General features: G+C 40.6%; 1 protein-coding gene across 1 annotated transcript in view; it reads right to left on the bottom strand.

Moving 5' to 3' along the window:
• Window positions 1-9,474, bottom strand: part of LOC125898372 (sodium/potassium/calcium exchanger 3) — a 39,277-nt gene extending 29,803 nt beyond the window's left edge. The window contains exon 1 of the mRNA XM_049592158.1: window positions 9,079-9,474. Coding sequence (XP_049448115.1) covers window positions 9,079-9,181 — 103 coding nt within the window. The 5' untranslated portion in view covers window positions 9,182-9,474. The remainder of the gene's footprint in view (window positions 1-9,078) is intronic.
• Between the last annotated feature and the right edge of the window lie 8,658 nt (window positions 9,475-18,132).

Below are 18,132 nucleotides of genomic sequence, written 5' to 3'. Positions count from 1 at the left end.
GACATTTTTAAGTCAATCAATCCAGGGGCAGATTATCAGACAATGGGCCCCAGGGCACATTCATGCAAAGGCCCCACCACCTCTCCTACAGCAAGACACACAGACTTTTAAGCTGTTCAGGCTCTTTCTGTGTTGTTGATTTTTGCAACTTTGTAGTCGTTTTGTGTCTCTTTGAGGTAATTTTGTGTCTTTATTGGGTCATTTTGTGTCTCTGTCGTTGTTTAGTCCCTTTTTGTAGTTATTTTGTGTATATTTTGCATCTCTTCCTGGTCAGTATGTGTTAATTTGGGTCTCATTTTGCAGGTTACATTTTGGGTCCCTGAGGTCATCAACAGACTACCTTTAAGCAAAAATAATAATTAGTTGCAGCCCTAACAGAGTGGCACAGGAATAAGTCCTAAAACCCGAAAATGGTTTCAAATTTTTGTTCCCTCGTCTCAAAGTTGATGGGTTTTTTGGATGGGTTTTTGGTTAGATGCCTGACATAGGGTCAGTGGTTAAGATCAAGATCAAGATTAACTTTATTGTCCCACAGTGTGGAAAAATTTGTTTTGGTCCCTACACCCACACTACAGCCATACAAAATACAACATGCAACATAGTACACTGACGAATCAAACATTATACCTAACGTAGCAATAAGAAATACAAAAAGATAAATACATAAATAACATCATATGCTAAAAATGCCTCTACAAAAATGCAAATCAGCAAGTCGTCATAATCCAATGCCAGTTCCAGCTTTGTCTGCCATTGTTTAAAAGCTTTACAGACGGAGATATGAATGAGTTTTTAAATCTGCTGAAGATTGAAAAACACAAGCTTAAGAGACTTTCATGTTTTGTGCTACGACATAAAATACATCAGTACACACCCAACTCGTGAATTATGAAGCCTTTAGGTGTGTTATAAAGGTGGGTACTAACAAATGGCTGAATGAGACTACTGAACGTCATCAAGCCGAACACGGCTTTACAGCCTCTTTGTTGTGGCAACACTGAAGTCATGCGACCGTAGTGTAGTTTATTTATAACCTAACGTGAGCTTTTTACTTCTGGTAATTGCATTTATGCTTCAAAAATCATTCATTTGTGAGGAATATCTTCCTGAATAAATATACCATAAATATAATTTTGTTTGCCACAGAGCTTACTTTCTGCAATAATCTAAAATCAAATGGAAACATCCCGTAGGCTTTTTGACGATGGAATCAGGGAAATGCTTACTTCCTTGCCGGCCTACAAAAAACGTCATCCCTGCAGCACTCTATAGTGGAAAAACAAAGGCTCCCAGCTTGAATAAAGTGCATTAACATACATAAATGGCTCAAAAAAGTAAAGCATTCTTCAAACGGGCATCTAATTAACATGTAACTTTTGGTTAATCTGACATAAATTACATAATTAATGAAACATAAATAGACTAAATAAACAATACTTTCAAGACCTTATTCCCTCTGCTTGCATTCATAAATTCAATCTTCATGTGATACTCGTCTCCCAGAAGGTTGTCATTATAGAAGTTAGACTCTCTGATTCCTTTCCAAGCCTTTATATCTTCCAGTAAGTTTGAGGGTTCTGGTGTTGCTCACACTAAGCAGTGTTTCCCTCGGGAAATTGTTTAGGCGAAGCGGTAAGCCACCCAGATCTTGGCGGCTCTCATCTTGTGATCAACATGATCAGCAATGACGTTAGTAGATGGCGGCCTAAACAACAGCCCCTTATGAAATATGGTTTACTTCATTAAAGTGTATTAATTGCTACGGTATGAGGCAAGGTGGAAACTGGAAACAACATCCTGCCTGAGGTTATAAAAATGTGCTAAAATTGGACACCAACCTCAGTCTCCACTCACACAATCTTCACTCTGACTCTGAGCTTTGCATTTAAGTTGTGTGTAATTCTGGTGATCCATGGTGTTTAAGCGACCTTTACTGTTACAGTGATTGGCCCTCTTGATAAGACTGTCTGCTAAAGGCCTCAAATGTAAATATAGAGGAAAGAGGTTACAGAGGGATCAGTGATGAAAGCTGATGAAACATGAAATGTGGTGTTTGTATGGAAATATCTTAATCCTGCTGCGACACGCCTCAACATAAACACACTGGTTGAGTGCAGAAAGGTAAGTGTAAATACCATTATTCCTCCCTCTACACATCAGTGTAATAATGCAGACTGTGGGGAACCTCTGAGCTTAATTCCTATATTGTGAAACTTATATTATTTTTTGTATAAGGCAGCAAATAAGTCCCATGAATTCCTCTTGTTGCAACACACGCTGAACAGAAACCAAATGTTGTCACTGCTGCAAATCATTAAACAGCACCTATTTGATATTTAGGCCTGAAAGAAATCGGAATTTGAAACATTAAAGTCTAATGCCACAACACAATCATAACACTATCATCTTTTGCTTTCAGGAAAGTTAAACCAGTGTTGCCTCCTTCCTTGGCAGACACAAGACATTTGATCCTGTCAATGACACTTCGACTGGAAAGACCGGCTTCCTTCAGTGTTACCCCAAACAGGTTCACTGCCTCCACGGGACAAGACTGCACTCTGTGTTAGTAAATGTCTCTGACCATGAAATCCTCAATAGTGGTAAAGCAAATAAGTACGGCTCCCTCTGAAACCAGAGTCTCTGGATATTGCTGTATAAAAAACAATATTTCTATTTCAGTCCGACGAGCGGTGCTCCATTTCCTCGTCGATAATAGTGCAGCCCTCCAGATTTCCACTCTGACATTCAGAATGAACATTTATGAAGTGTCATGTTGCAGTAAGAGGAGAGCTGATGAACATTTGATTTGATTCTACCTTAGATGGAAGCTTAACCACAGTTGCATAAATATCTAGGCAGAGACAAGTTCAGAAACGCCAGCGTGGACAAAAGCTCAAATCAGGATTCTATCATGAGTGCAATTTTTTTCCCATGATGCAAAACAACTGAAATTCCTGATATTGACTGCATTTTTATTTTCATTTTATTCCTTTGTACAGTTCTATAGCTTTATAGCAGAGTTGTTCAAAATGTGGCCTGCGGGCAAGTGGCAGTCCTCAGAAACATTTTGCGTGGCCCCTGAACATGACATGAAATGTATGCATTATATTTTAATCATTGATACATTACAATACTTTCACTTTCAAATGCCTACATTTAATACACTACTCAGATACTTAGTCAAACTCTGCCCCTTTAACAAGCCACAGTTGGGAGAAATCTTCCTCAAGAAAGGGATCTCTTGGTTAAGGTTTGGGAAAAAGTTGTGGTTTGGGTTAAAATAGATTTCTGTCAGAACAGGCATTCTGGGAGAAAGTCTACAAAGAAAACTTCTCTCAGGTTAGAAATGATAACTTGGAGAAAGCTGTGGCACCTCACGGATATTGCAGAAGTTACATTCTGTCATCAGCAGTGACTTTTACACTACCTCATCAATGTGGGAATATCCTGCCCTTATTCCTCTTCACCAATCTGTATAAACAGTACAATCACAGAATGAGGGGATAGAGTTGTCTCGCCTTTAAGCTGGCATCTCAGTGGCTCAGTGGCTCATCTCAGTACCAAAATGACCTCTGTAAAACAGGACAGACGGCAGGAGCTGAACACAAGAGTGACGTTTTAATGATGTGTCATGCATGCAAACCACCACAGCGGATTTAAAAAATTAGCTGCTAGCAGTCAGCAGCTAACTCAAAGAATAAGAACAGTGTCAGCAAATTGGGAAAACCGAGGTCCAGGAGAACCTTGCTCTCCGAACAGAAGACGCGATCAGCCACCATATCACAGACTGTAAAAGATTGTTATTGCCATGGTAATGCCGTTGTTATTTTGTTTATGAAACACATGCTATATGTCACACTAGAGACTGACTTTATTCTGTTACCTGACACACCTCATTTGATTCCGCCATGCTGGCATGCTGTCTAAAATCACACAGTGGAGCGAAATGATGCTGATCACTCTGTTAAAAGGTCTAATGCTAGTGATGTTCGCTAATAATAGCGCTTTTGGTTGACAAGTCAGCGGTTTACTGTAGAAGTGCCATATGCGTTTCTCCTGTGTGGCCCTCAGTCATATGCTGAGTCCTAAATTGGCATTCAGTCAACGAAATTCTCAGAAATCCTGATTTTAAAGGGTAAGTGGGTAACTTTTATGAAAGTAACTTTCTGTGATATTTGCTGAAACCGTCACCATATCTTGACAGTAGTACAGGAGACAGATGTGCTATGAAAAAATGGAAAAGTGCTCCTCATGGCATTTGCAAGGATCCTCTGTGCCTGAATGAAAACAACCAATCAGAGCCAGGAGAAGTCTCTAACACAGTGTCACTCCCTGCTTGTGCTTGTGACCTGTGAAAGTGAAAGCCAGCTTTTCGTTGTCTGTCTCTGCTGTGTACGCTGTTGTTAGCAGAGGACGGATGAGCTGTTTTTTATTGCTGGTCATTGTTTCTCAGCTGTTGTGCTGGCAAAACTCCTCTTGAAGATACGCTTAAAATAGAGCTTGACTCAGCGCAAGCATGCATGGGAGATGAGGGCGTGTACACGAGCAGTAACTGACACTGTGTGAGAGACTCCTCCTGGCTCTGATTGGTTGTTTTTGTTCAGGCGTGGTGGATTCATGCAAATACCATAAAGAGCACTAGGAGGAGCCAATGAAAATGATTTTTCTGTCACATGCACATATATGAATAAAAAGAATTATAAAATATATGAAAAACGGTTGTTTTTTCTACCAAAATATCGATCAAAATCTTGAAAACTGATCTGAGCATCACTTGGATCAATACCAAAACTCAGATCATTGTCTCTCTTCTACGTCGTATTTATTTGTATTTCAAGAGTAAAAGCGTCTGCGCACACAATGTTCCGTTGTCGTGAACACATCTATTGGATGTACTTTGCTTCTCCACTGCTTTTGTGTTGTCTACACTCAAACTACTTACTCCAGACCCAGCAGCGTCTTCTTAGTTTCACTTTCACCTGATGTCAGCAGTCGCAAGCTCACCTCCCAGCCCTCCTGTTGACTACTAGGGGCTGACATGGACCCTCAATTGTATCATGATTAGAAACGTGAGCACGTCCACGTGACCATAGCTGTCCACTTACGTTCAATGTGGAAAGTGTGTCCGAGCCTGACAAGTTTAATTAGACACATATAGCAGTGATGGCTTAATGAAAGAGGGAAAAAACATGAGAAAGAGATCTTGGAGCTGAAACTGAAAAGAGGGGAGGAGGAGGAGGAGGAGGAGGGACATGCCTCAGCATCCAGACCTCTCACACAGAGACTGAGTTCACTGGCAGAGTGTGTTCACAGAGGCTAAGGGGAGGAATATCCAGGAATATAGTAGCCTAGAGAAATTAGCCAAATCAGATCTTCAGCATTGGTTAGTGTTACATTTTCAACTGTAATTGGTCATTAGGAGCTGTTTCTTAAACTGATTTATGATTCAACTCATAAATCATGACACACTGCTTTCCCGGACATAAAAGTGCATGAGCCATTTTAATAATAAAAAGTATTGCCGATTCTGGCTTCGTATTAGTTGGTACTGGATCAAAACCAAATTGTGTGGCCATTTTTTCTTCCTTTGTAGAGTTCTCAATTCAGTTGGGACATTTTTTTAGGGGAACAGATACTATGGCTTGATTCAACTTCTTCAATACCAATATTGATACCACAACATTGTGTCAATAGAGATTCAATACCAATTTATTTCCTCTCTAGACACTAACACATTCATGTGAGCAATTTTCCAATTATACTGATAACATCATTCTGAGTTTTTTGTGTGTAGAAAAATTTGTCAAACTGGTGGAAACCCACTGAAGGGCGCCAAAGTCAGAAATGTTTAAATTCTACAGACTTTAAAGTAGCTATAATCAATACTTTTCAATTAGCAATGGATCACATGACAACTAAGTATATTAAGGGGTCGCTCGTACTGACAAACCTACAATGAGAATCATCACCTGACTCTGTATTTTCTCTCTGTTTTAATGAGCATTTTAAATTATTTTATCCTGTTTGTTTTTGAGCACACAGCCAAGTTTACCCCCTTTCTTTTCAACTTTGTTTCCTGTCGCAACAAGCAGTGGCTTCAGCTGATAAACTGACTGTACACTACCTGCTCAGCACCAATTGACAGGCAGACAAAGATAGTGACTAGCTGGTGAACGTAGTGGAGCATTTGGCAGCTAAAGAGTCAGATATTCCCCAGGAGGTGGTGGAGACCAAAAACAGAGATACAAGTAGAGTAAATATTAAACTTAGGGTGCGTTCAGACCTAGAGTTGTCTTGCTTTGGTCCGAATCAGGGACTAATTGTGTTACAAAATTGTATAATTGCCTAGATGTGGTTCTTGTTCTCACGGCAGCATTTACAAGTGGACCAGATAAAAAGGCTTGCACGAGAAAGCTGCTCTTGATTGGTCAGAATTTCCAGGAAAAATCCAGGAAGTAAACAAAATGTTGAAGAAGAGTACACTTGCAAGATAAATGTGACACTTTCTAATGTCACAATGGAGGGACAACTATGCAGGTTGATTTTAGCGCTGCTCATCGTGGACTATATTGCTGTCATTGTTCATTTTAGTCAAACCATACAGTTTGAAAACGAGGCGCGGCTCCAGCTAGAAAAAAGGCAGTAAAGGAAAATCCTCCGGGACCGAACATGATCATGCCTGTTTAACCCAAACAATGCGTAATGTGACTGCAGTTTGTTCAAATCGAGGTCGGAACACGTTCTCACCACAAACGAACCGCAGCAGAGTTCATTTGTTCACTGTAGTGAGACCACCATGTCAAGAAGGTCTCGGCCCGGTTGTTTTGGTGCACACCCGAGTCAATTGCTGTGTTCACACCTGCCCTTTTGCTCTTTTAACCTTAAAAGATGATTTGTAATATTTTTTCCACAGCCCCCATGAGACCAAACAATCAGTTGTTGCAGATTTATTATCTACTTAACTGTACAAAAAGCATTTTATTTTTGTCGTAATGGAAACTGTCTAAGCTTTTCAATAAATGCTGAACTTCAGTCTATCCATTGTGTTGTCAGACAGAGCCAAAACATGGGACACACATCATTAAGTGTCAGCTCTTGGACTCACTGCTACTGCATTTTATAAATGTTTCTAAAAGGAATCCACTCGCTTGTACAGACGAGGGACAGCTATCTTAGAGATAAAATGTTGGCCAGTAAGGCTTGAAATGTTTAGTTAAGCATTAAAACCCCATGAAATGGTTGGTTATCTTCAGCAAAGCAGTTTGTTGAATTAATTTATTGCTTCCAACAATGTTTTTTGCTTCTGAAATGTTTCGTCTTGAGACTGTTGTCCTTACAACTCATAATACAAGCCTACATTTTTATTGTGATTTTAACTTATATTTTTCAATATCCAATCCAGTGGGTTTTTTTTCTAGAATCAGACTGATATTATTGGTGTGTTGGTTCAGCACATCCATAAATGGCTCTACAAGCAGCGGTATTCAGGATGCTACAGTATGTGTAATATTTTCCAAGCATTGCGAGAGAGTAACCTGCCTGTCGCCATTACAAACAGCAGACCACATGCCTTGCCCTGTGCTTTTATATGGTTTAAGTTGAGCGGCCTTGATCTCGGTTCAAAAAACCTCTTCTGGTTGATGGCACACTCATAATTTAAAGGTGAAGTATAAATATTAATGACACGGCTCATTCACCGGGACACTCTTCCATGAAGGGCCTGCTTGCAATACTAGGATGAAACCTGGTTGTAAATCAGACACTCCTGATATGAAAAGTTCAACGATTCATTTCATTATAACACACACAGGAGAAGGACAGAGGCTGCTGATGGGTGTGTGCAGGGGTGTAGTGGTAGTGATACGGTGGGTGTACTGCTAGGTAGATGGGTAGATTACCAAGGAGGAGGTGGGTATACTCTCCCCCTCATACATACCTATATATAAAACTGTAAATGGCCAGAAAATGATGTGGGTGTACCCCATAAACCCTGCGTGTACCCTCCACTACACCACTGATTGTGTGCGACAGTGTGTGACTGCATCAGCAAAGATGATGAGAGGATAATGAGCTAGAGGGGAGATGCCTTTAGATGCATACATACAGAGAATGAAAAACACATTGTTGTGAAAAGGCCAGCAAGGGCAGTATCTAAGGATATGTCCACAAAAAATTGTATCCAACATGTCTTATATAGTGTTTCTGCTGAGACAAAGCTAAAATAACCTCGCTCAATCTCCACCAACCCATAACCGAACTTATCCCCTATGATTGGATTTATACAAGCCACGATTTCTGTCTGCTTTATGTAATCACCAAACTGTCACCTTTCTGCAGTGTGAGTGGAGCAAGGCCAGAGGGACAGACGCTAGGAGATGGGCATGTTGGAAACCACTCATTTAAATATTTAGAAGCATGATTCAGCTGCAGCACTGTTTGTTACTTTGAGGACAATATTTGCCTCCAAAAATGGCACAATGCTGGACTGTGGTCAAGTTTTGCACCTCTGGTCTTTGCTAGACAGCTAAATGCAGCTCCTGTCTACAATAATATTTACAGGGATATTCCAATACAAGACACTGCATATATAGAAAAAACAATTTTATATCCATGGATAAGAGGAAATGGAAGTATATTAGAGGTCCAAATGAAGACAAAGCACTACATGTTGTGCTCTGAATATATGGATAATGCAGCATTTTCTGCTAGTATAACAAATGTGGGTCTTCACTGAGACAATATTGGTCTGTTTTTAATTGTGTGATGATAAATATTTCTACAATTTCCTTTTCTCTTGATAAGATACTGAATTTAATACAGCAAATCAAACTTTAGGTCTAGCATCAGTGTAAAATGTGGGCTCCTGATAGCTGCACACATAAAATCAGATCTATACATTCATGTAAATTCAACATTCATATTGTGTACACTGTGTGTACTTATCAATAAGTGCTGCATGTTTAAGACTATTATATTAAAAGAATATTAATTTTCCAGTGTATATCCAAAGAATGTCCATAGGATTATTGTGCACGCACGCAGGCGCGCGCAGCCCGTATGTCTATATTAAGGTCTCACCTGGTGCCTGGATGACCTGTGCGAGCCAAATGACGGCGACCACTCCGACTCCACAGCAGCAGAACCGCTGGAAGGGCCGCCGGTGCCTCGCCGCTGCTCTCATTCCTCAGCCGGCCGCATATCCACCAGAAACATCTGTTGCTCTCTTTCTGACACTTGTTTCACACTTTCTCTGCAAACAAACAAGCTCCGGCGGCAGCAGCAGCAAGCGACTTCTCTGCCAAGTTGTGTCAAACAAAAAAATCCCCGCAATGACAAAGCCTGTTTCCCCCCTCCGGACTCAGAGCTGACGCTGTGCCGGCTCACTCTGACAAACCTCCGGGTCGCACATAGCGAGGAAACGCGTGAAAAAGGCTCTCTGCGTTCATGTGTACAGTCTGAAAGGTCGACAGCAGATCCCACTCTGTGTGCTTTCGCTCTCTCTCTCTCTCTCTCTCTCTCTCTCTCTCTCTCTCTCTCTCTCTCTCTCTCTCTCTCTTTCTTCCCCTCTGTGTCTCCCTATCCGCTCACACTGTGGTTTACCTGTGTGGCCACCAGACGGCGACAAACTCAGGACTCCCTGTCAAGAGGAGACAGGCAGAAATGTTTCCGACTCCGGTGAGATTTTAAAGGGGTAGTTCAATTTTTTTTTAAATGGGGTCGTATTGAATTCTCATCCATTAACAGTATGTCACATACCCTGGAAATCCAGAGTTCTCGCGAGAGCACAATTTGAATTTGCTCAGCGAGTCACTCTGGCAATCAGTAATAATGCTCATTACCCATGCCCAAGAAACTGAGCTGCACCAATCACATCGGTGTGTCTGATATAGGCGGGCCAGAGGCAAGCTAAACAGATGACGATAGCGCTGCAACGACAAAGTCCGGAATCAGTGAGTAAACGTTGCAAGATAGCTACGGATGAACACCAGCTGTTTGAAATGGCTTTGGCCGCTACAATGAACGAGTTAGACTTGGCTTTTTCTCTAAAAGAGGAACAGAAGACGGCGCTCGAATCTTTCCTTTGCAAGAAGGACGTTTTTGCTGTTTTGCCGACAGGATACGGAAAGAGCCTAATCTACCAGTTAGCTCCACTGGTAGCTAAGCTCTGGATACGTCCCCCCGTGTATTGTTCTGATTGGTCGTAGTGTTATCCAATTGCGTACAGTGATATTTACAAATGCATGCTTGGTGCCGCCCCTCGAGTTGGGCCATTTTCATTACTCATGGCCAGACCCTAAATCTTTCTAGATTTGGGTCTGGATTTCCAGGCTATATGTTACATACAGTAGATGGCGGTCGGCATGTTCCCAGTTAGGACAAAGAGCATGGATACCAAGAGGCGAAGCTCCGTTGAATTTTTGCCAACAGCCACTAGGGGCCCTGCGGTAGCGCTGCCACCATTTTGGACTGTTGAGCTTGGACTGTTGTGCCCAGACAACATGTAAGATGTCAAGGAGAGAGGAGAAAAAAAGTAAAAGAAAACAGTGTAGTGCAATTAACTGCAACAACTATTAGTGGAACACTCCGCACCTGGCCTTCCACTGTTTCCCGAAGGATCCCGACAGGTAAGAACTCCTGAGGTGTAAGTTTAACCCCTGAGGTGTTTTAATATCAATTTAATATGCCAGTTTTGGAGAGAAGATAACACTTAAATGATATGTATGTGTACATACATATACATATATATATGGCCTCATGGACCATTTATATCTGAATTGATTAATGCTTTAGCATTAAAATATCATATTAAAATAGCCTATATATTATTATTATTATTATTATTATTATTACTGTCCCCTTACTGTACAAACTGTAAATAAATATTTATTCCTGACTATGTGACGTCGCCATTAATGTGTTTCTAGTTAAAATATTTATTTTTTATTTTGTTTTTTAGTTTTTGGTAGATTGGCTTATGGGGTGATTTTGAAGGAGTAATTAAGTTAATCTTCTCATAAGTGGATGTAATATGTAGAGATGCCATCTAGGCCGTTTTTCTTTGTTTTGTTTTTTTTTAAAGTCTATATTTTGCGTTACAAAAACGTGAAAAAGCAGCTGTGACCAAGCTATCATGAGGTGAGCAGCATTGTAAGCATAATTAATAGCGATATACTTCAGTTTGTCGGTGTGTTTTTGTATGCAAGCAGGTCTGCTGCGGTCTGCTGACAGTCCAAAATGGCGGCGGTAGGATGAAACCATGGGCGAGTCTGTTGCTATGGGGCGTTCTATTGAGCTTCACCTCTTGGTATCCATGCTCTTTGGTTAGGAGAAACAGGCTAGAGTCCAAAATGGAAGCTGCACAATCTACTGCTGTGAAGGGGTCAGCAATAAGTCAGACCCTGTGTCCCCATATGAGGATATCACATTTTGGGTTTGCTACACCTTATACTTCATTCTGCTTAACTGAGACCTGTTGTCCTCGTTCGTGGACACTTTTTTGTGCCATCTAGTGGTAGTAAGACCACAATATGCTAATCCATGTAAAAACAAGATGGCAGCCATCTCTACCAAGTCAGTCTGCAGCCCACCCCAACACAAAAGTGGAAAAGTTACAAAACCTGATCACATTTTATGGTTGAAACTTGTTTATTTATGTTTACTAATATTTGTAGTTTGATATTCCAACAAATTTGACCAATTTTAGCAACAAGCTAAGACGTTATTAATGAGAAAGTACTCATTTCAAGACATTGGGGCTTTATTATCATCTCATTTGAGGATATTGGGACTTAATTATTGTTCACAATGTTTAGTTTTTTATACTTATCAGGTCCTACTGATCCCAAACAGCTAGGAGAAATCAAAGCTCTGGCTGCTGCACACTGAATAAGCTAGAGTTTATTTAATGTCTGCTTTGTCAGTTTCAGCAAAAAAGTCCATTACAGTAATACAGCAAACTGAAAATGAAAGCGTGAACCAGCTTTTCAGAGTCTTACTGAGACAAGAAGCATATAACTTTTGATATATTTTGGAGTTTATAAAGGGCAGTCTATTACACAGGAGAAGGACAGAGACTGTCTATAATATTAGAGATGTGCTTCTGGAAGATAAGATCAGCGTCTAAAATCACATCCAAGTTTTTGACATGCTCACATGGTTTTACAGACAGGTGAGTTAACAACGATACCAAACAAAATTAATTTTAACCACTTAAAAAGTCTCACCTGAAAGAAATCAAAATCAGTTCAAGTGTACACTATATTAAGAGCATTTTCACTGCTTCACCTCAATGTCAGACACTGATTTCCAATGGAAAAATTAAGCTGTTCTATCTCTGTCTTCAAAACCAGAGAAAAACTGATATCTACTGTATATACTGATTATGGATAAGTAGCCTACCACATACAACTCCACCTCAAAAAAACTGAACTACCCCTTTAACAGTGTATTCACTCTCAAGTATTACACAGTGTACATGTTTTAATATTGCTTACACTAAAAGCATCTGTAGCCTACCATGGTTCCAGCTACCAGTCCTGGAGGGCCCCAACAATTAGCTGAACACACCTGATCCCAACAATTAGGTGTGAATGGAGCAGGGAAAGGCAGAACTGTAGCTCAGAGTGGGTGCCACTTAATGCATTTCAAACTAATAATCCTTGCATTAACGGTCCAGTGGGGAGGGTTGAGGGGGATATATAATCACCTGAAAATAAGAATCATTGTGTTTTCATTACCTTAGAATAAGTCCTTCATATCTACATAGGGACTGAGTCCTTTGTATGGACGTATTAAGAGACCTGGACGCAGCATTGAAAGCAGGACATTCTTGAGAAAGTTGCTCAGTGGTGCCAAAGAGGCTTTGTTTCCATGGAATGAAATTACCTGGATGATCAGTGCTGCTTCTGCATCAATGGGCTCATAGAGTAAGAGCACTAGAGACTTCAGCCGGCCAGGCTGGATACTTCAGTTTAGTGCTTTGTTAACTTAAATGGGGATAAAATGATTTAATCTTGTGGCTCCTCTAAACTTTCCAAGTATTATTGGACCAAATAGATCAAATCCTGAAAGTGAAACAAATCATTTGGTGGGTGTGGTGATGCCAAAAATATATATCCACTGATTTACAGACGTCTCTGTCCCAGTGTAAGTCTGGGAAAAATTCCTTTTGGGCCTAATGGCATCATGTGATGGACCCCAGAAATTGTAGTACCAAGGGCACACTCCCTGGGGGCCTGGTCCTTTTCCATGGAGTTGGCATGTTGCACCACCATGTTTCTACAGCAGTCCAGAATGCAAAAACCAAACACTGGCTCGACATAGGGCCAATCACATTTTCATGTTAGCTATCTCCACTCTGTGATAAGCAGCATCGGAAAAATGTGAAACTGCTTATTTGGTGTTTTTTAACCAGTTTAAATCACTGGATTTGTTTGTTTTGGAGAGGAGGAGACCTCTACCGATAATTTGGCTCCTGGTAGAAACCTTCAGAACGTCTGGATCAGAAAAAAAGATGAGCATACATGAGCCCTTTTTACACAGAGAGATCAGACTATAGAGCTGCTACAAAGTCCCTCCTTTATGTCACCATTGCATTTTTGCACAGCACCAAACAATGTGATTTTCAACAGCATGCCGGCATCATGGAAGCAAAAGAGGCATGACGTGCGTGGCATGTATAACAGCAGCATCAGCCTCAGGTGTAAATTATAACATTTGCGTTGGCAGTGCTTTCTGAACAATAACCATGGCATGGAAACAATAAAGAGAGTTGTCTGTGAGCTAAAATCATCTACCTGTGCTCTAGATCCCATTCCAACTACTTTTTAAAAAAACTTTAAATAAACCACTCCTTAAAAAAGACAACACTGATTGTTCTGTCTTGTCTAATTACAGACCAATCTCCAACCTGCCTCTTCTAAGATTTTAGAAAAAATCCCTGTTTGCATGTGGTGTCCCACAGGTCTCTATTTCAGGCCCAGTTCTCTTCAGTCTGTATATACTACCACTCGGCAATATTATTAGAAATCACAACATTCATTTCTATAATTACGCAGATGACACGCAACAATAAATCTCTGTAAAATCAAATGACTATAGTTCAATCAATAACCTGACTGCATATATATCTGGCATAAGTTTGCGTTTGGATAAGAACTTCTTTCAGTAAGAAGATTGGTGGAGTGGAGAGAGAACTGTCTAACCACCTGGAAACATTTGCACTGAACACCAAGGAACATGGAAAAACCTTGGTGTTATCACTGACCCTGACCTGAACTTTGAACAACACATTAGAAATGTGACTAAAGTGTGGTTTTATCACTTCAGGAATATTGCGAGAATCAGACTGTTTCTCTCCCATACAGAAAAGTTGATTCATGCCTTTTTTTTTTCCAGCCGACTGGACTATTGTAACACTCTTCTCTCTGGTGGACTCAGAAAGTGAATTACAGCTTGTATAGAATGCAGCAGCATATGTTCTGACAAAAACCAGACATTACTCCAATCTTAAAATCATCGCTTTGGTTACCTGTCTGTCACAGAATTAATTTTAAAATTAATTCTGTGACAGACAGGTAACAGAATTAATTTTAAAATTCCTTTATTGGCTTTTAGTTCACTACATGGCTTTGCTCCAACTTATCGGTCTGATATGATCAAGATAAATGTGCCTGCTAGGTCCCTAAGATCCTCTGACTTAAACCTTTGATTGTTCCAGTGGTCAGAACTAAAAGATACGGAGAGGCAGCCTTGGTCAGTTGACCTTTCACTAAGCCCCCCCCCCCTTGTTATGGTCAGACATGCTGTCAGAGTAAGCATGGAGCCCACACTGTAACTAACTGCACTCCCATATTTTTTGGAAAAATGAAACAGTGATTCCAGAGAGAAGCAGACAGAGGGGTCTACAGTCTGTGTTTGAAGGATATATCCAGGATGTCAAACTGACTCAGCAGCAACAACAAGTTAAAAAGACAAAGATAGTTAGAAGCTAAAGCCGAACTATAGGCTACAGATCACAGTGTAAAAGTGAACCACCACATCACTGCTGATCACCACACAAGACAATGAATATAAAGGGAAACTTTGCTGATATTGAACCAGCTGTGTGGCATCGCACTATGTGCAGATGAACGTTGTTGCCAGCACTCAGACCTCCGCCGCCGGACACGCAGGGATCTCTGGGGGAAGTCAAACAACATTCATCTGCGCACAATGTGATGACACAAAGCTGGTTGAACACCAGCAAAGTTTCCCTGCTTCCCTTCACTGGTTCCTGTACAGCAGGGTCGGTCTTTTTTTCACTGTTATAATCATTAAAAAGCAAAAGCAGCATGTGTATACATTCAGTAGGCTATATCTTCAGTAGTAGCTAGCTAACCCTACACTTTTCAGGGTCTGATTTTGGTTTTGGAACAGGGAAGAAACGTATATCTTTTTCCAACCTCTCCAGGTAACGAGTATCATTAATACAGGACGTGCCCCAGGCACAACATTTAGCTCCAAATCCACAAAACCAGCCCGAAAATGAAAGAAATCTGAAATGACTGCATTAGAGTCAATGGAGCGCAGCTGTGTTGTTTTCGAACCCTGGTCTGAGCCGGCCCGATGCTACGTCATGATTGGCCAGTCTGCATCCGGGGGCAGGACTTAGTGAAGGGGGCCCCTCCTCTTCATTATCTATCTCCTCCCACTTGGCAATATTTTCTGTAAATTTGGTATTCACTTTCACTGCTTCGCGGATGACACCCAGCTCTACTTATCCAGTAAACCCGACACCTCTCTTCCACCCTCCTCCCTCACCCACTGCCTCTCAGAAATTAAATCCTGGTTCACCTCCAACTTCCTCAGACTCAACCCTGATAAAACAGAACTCCTCCTGGTCAGTACCAAATCCACTTTATCCAAAACTGACAGTTTCTTCCTCACTACTGACAGTTCCACAGTGTCCCCCTCCCCTCAAGTTAAGAGTCTGGGTGTCATGCTTGATAGCTCACTGTCTTTCCACTCACACATCAATAACATCACCCGGTCTGCATATTTCCACCTATGAAACATTAACCGTCTCCGCCTCTCCCTCACCCCTCACACCACGGCTATCCTGGTCCACAGCCTCGTCACCTCCCGTATTGATTATTGTAACTCACTCCTCGTTGGTGCCCCTCACAAATCCCTCCATAAGCTTCAACTGGTCCAAAACTCTGCAGCCCGCATTATTACCAGAACCCCCTCCTTTCACCACATCACCCCTGTCCTCCAGCAGCTTCACTGGCTTCCAGTCAAATTCAGAATCCATTACAAAATCCTTCTGTATACTTTCAAGGCCATTCACAACCTCGCCCCCCCCCTACCTGTCTGATCTCCTCCACATTGCCACCCCCTCTCGCTCCCTCAGGTCGTAGTCGTAGTTTAATTGTGATTTAATTGTGTTTTTAATGCTCTGTAAGTGTCCTTGAGTGTTGAGAAAGGGGCTTTTTAAATAAAATGTATTATTATTATTATTATTATTAACTATGTCCCTAAACTCTAGAACAGTCTGCCTGAAGGTTTTAGGGGCTCTATCTTAAAACACATCTTTTTACCATTGCTTTCTCAAGAAAAGTATTTTTAACTGATGGTTGTTTTATCTTATCTTAACCTGTAGTTTTACCTGAATTTTTCTTTCTCTTTTGTCATTTATTTTTTTGTTTATGTATTATTATTATTATTATTATTATTATTTTATTATATGTTTTTAATCATCTTTTTTTCTTTATCAAAAATGTCTTGATTGTCTTTTATGTTCAGCACTGCATTTTATGCATGAATTGTGCTATAAAGTTATCATTATTATTAAATTATATTCAATTTCTGCCAGTATATCCCCTAAATCCTACACATGGGACCTTTAATTAATTTATGTATTTAACCCATATTTAACCACGTAGGTCCCATTGAGATCAACCATCTCTTTTACAAGGGAGACCTGACCAAGACAGCAGCACACAAAAGATTACAGCCAAACAACCACACAATAAAAAACATAAAAGATGCACAGTAACATGTAGAAATATTAGAACACCTACACACAATGACAAGAACCAACCAACTCATTCACTCTTGTACTTATGAGAGCTTTAAAATCAGGCAGAGAGACCAATTCACGTAGTTTCAACTGTTTTTGAAGGTTATTCCAAGTGAGAGGAGCAGAGCACATAAAAGCTTTCTTCCCCAGCTCAGACTGTGCACTGGGAACAGACAACAAAACTAAGTCGTGAGATCTCAGATTATAGCTACAGTCAGATCTCTGTTCAATCGAAGTACAAATGTACGAAGAGAGTTTACCCAGTACGGCTTTATAAATGAACAAATACCAGTGACTGAGCTTACGAAAGGTCAGAGAAGGCCAGCCAGCCCTGGAATAAAGCTACAGTGATGAGCAAAGGCTTTATAATTTGTAACAAATCTCATATGCAGTATCTAACATGTGGAAACAATGTGCAGATGCATTTGTGTTCAACAGATCACCATAATCCAGAACCTGTAAAAACATAGCAGCAATCAGTCTCAAGCCAAATACCGAGATATTTGTAACAAGTGACAACCTCTAACTGCTTTCCATGAGCGGTGATAACATCAGGAGTGTTCACAGGCTTCATCCTCTCCATTTGAGAATGCATAACCTGAATTTTATCCACATTTAAAACTAGCTTTAATTGTGAAAGCTGAATCTGGATAACCTTTAATGACTATGGCGTCCTTTTTAATGTTGGAGGCTTTTTGTAAACGGCCACAATGATCCTCTCAGCTGTCCTCACTGTGGGACCTACAGTAACAGCCTGATTCACTAGTTTCCACCAGTAACAAAACATTCTCTGCAGCGCCCTGATAAATGGGGGAGGATGGGAGAGAGTGATAAAGTAATAGCCATTAAAAAACACATTATAGAGTAAGATGCTGTGCGATCACATTCAGTCTGTAACATTGTTTTTGTTGAGACTGACTGAAAGGTCAGAAAAACAACAAAATATCTTAAAAGTTACATAGTGTTTCTTTTGTTTCTTTGGCTCTTGAATTATGACTGAACTAAAAATGCTAAAAGTGAGGGGACTGCCTCGCTGTCTGTTTTGGGAAACAAAGACCACTTGTCACATG

This window comes from Epinephelus fuscoguttatus, linkage group LG12 (genome assembly GCF_011397635.1).
Source record: "Epinephelus fuscoguttatus linkage group LG12, E.fuscoguttatus.final_Chr_v1".
NCBI classification, from domain to species: domain Eukaryota; kingdom Metazoa; phylum Chordata; class Actinopteri; order Perciformes; family Serranidae; genus Epinephelus; species Epinephelus fuscoguttatus.
Note: the sequence above shows the minus strand (reverse complement) of the source record. Positions and strands in the feature narration are given on the sequence as shown.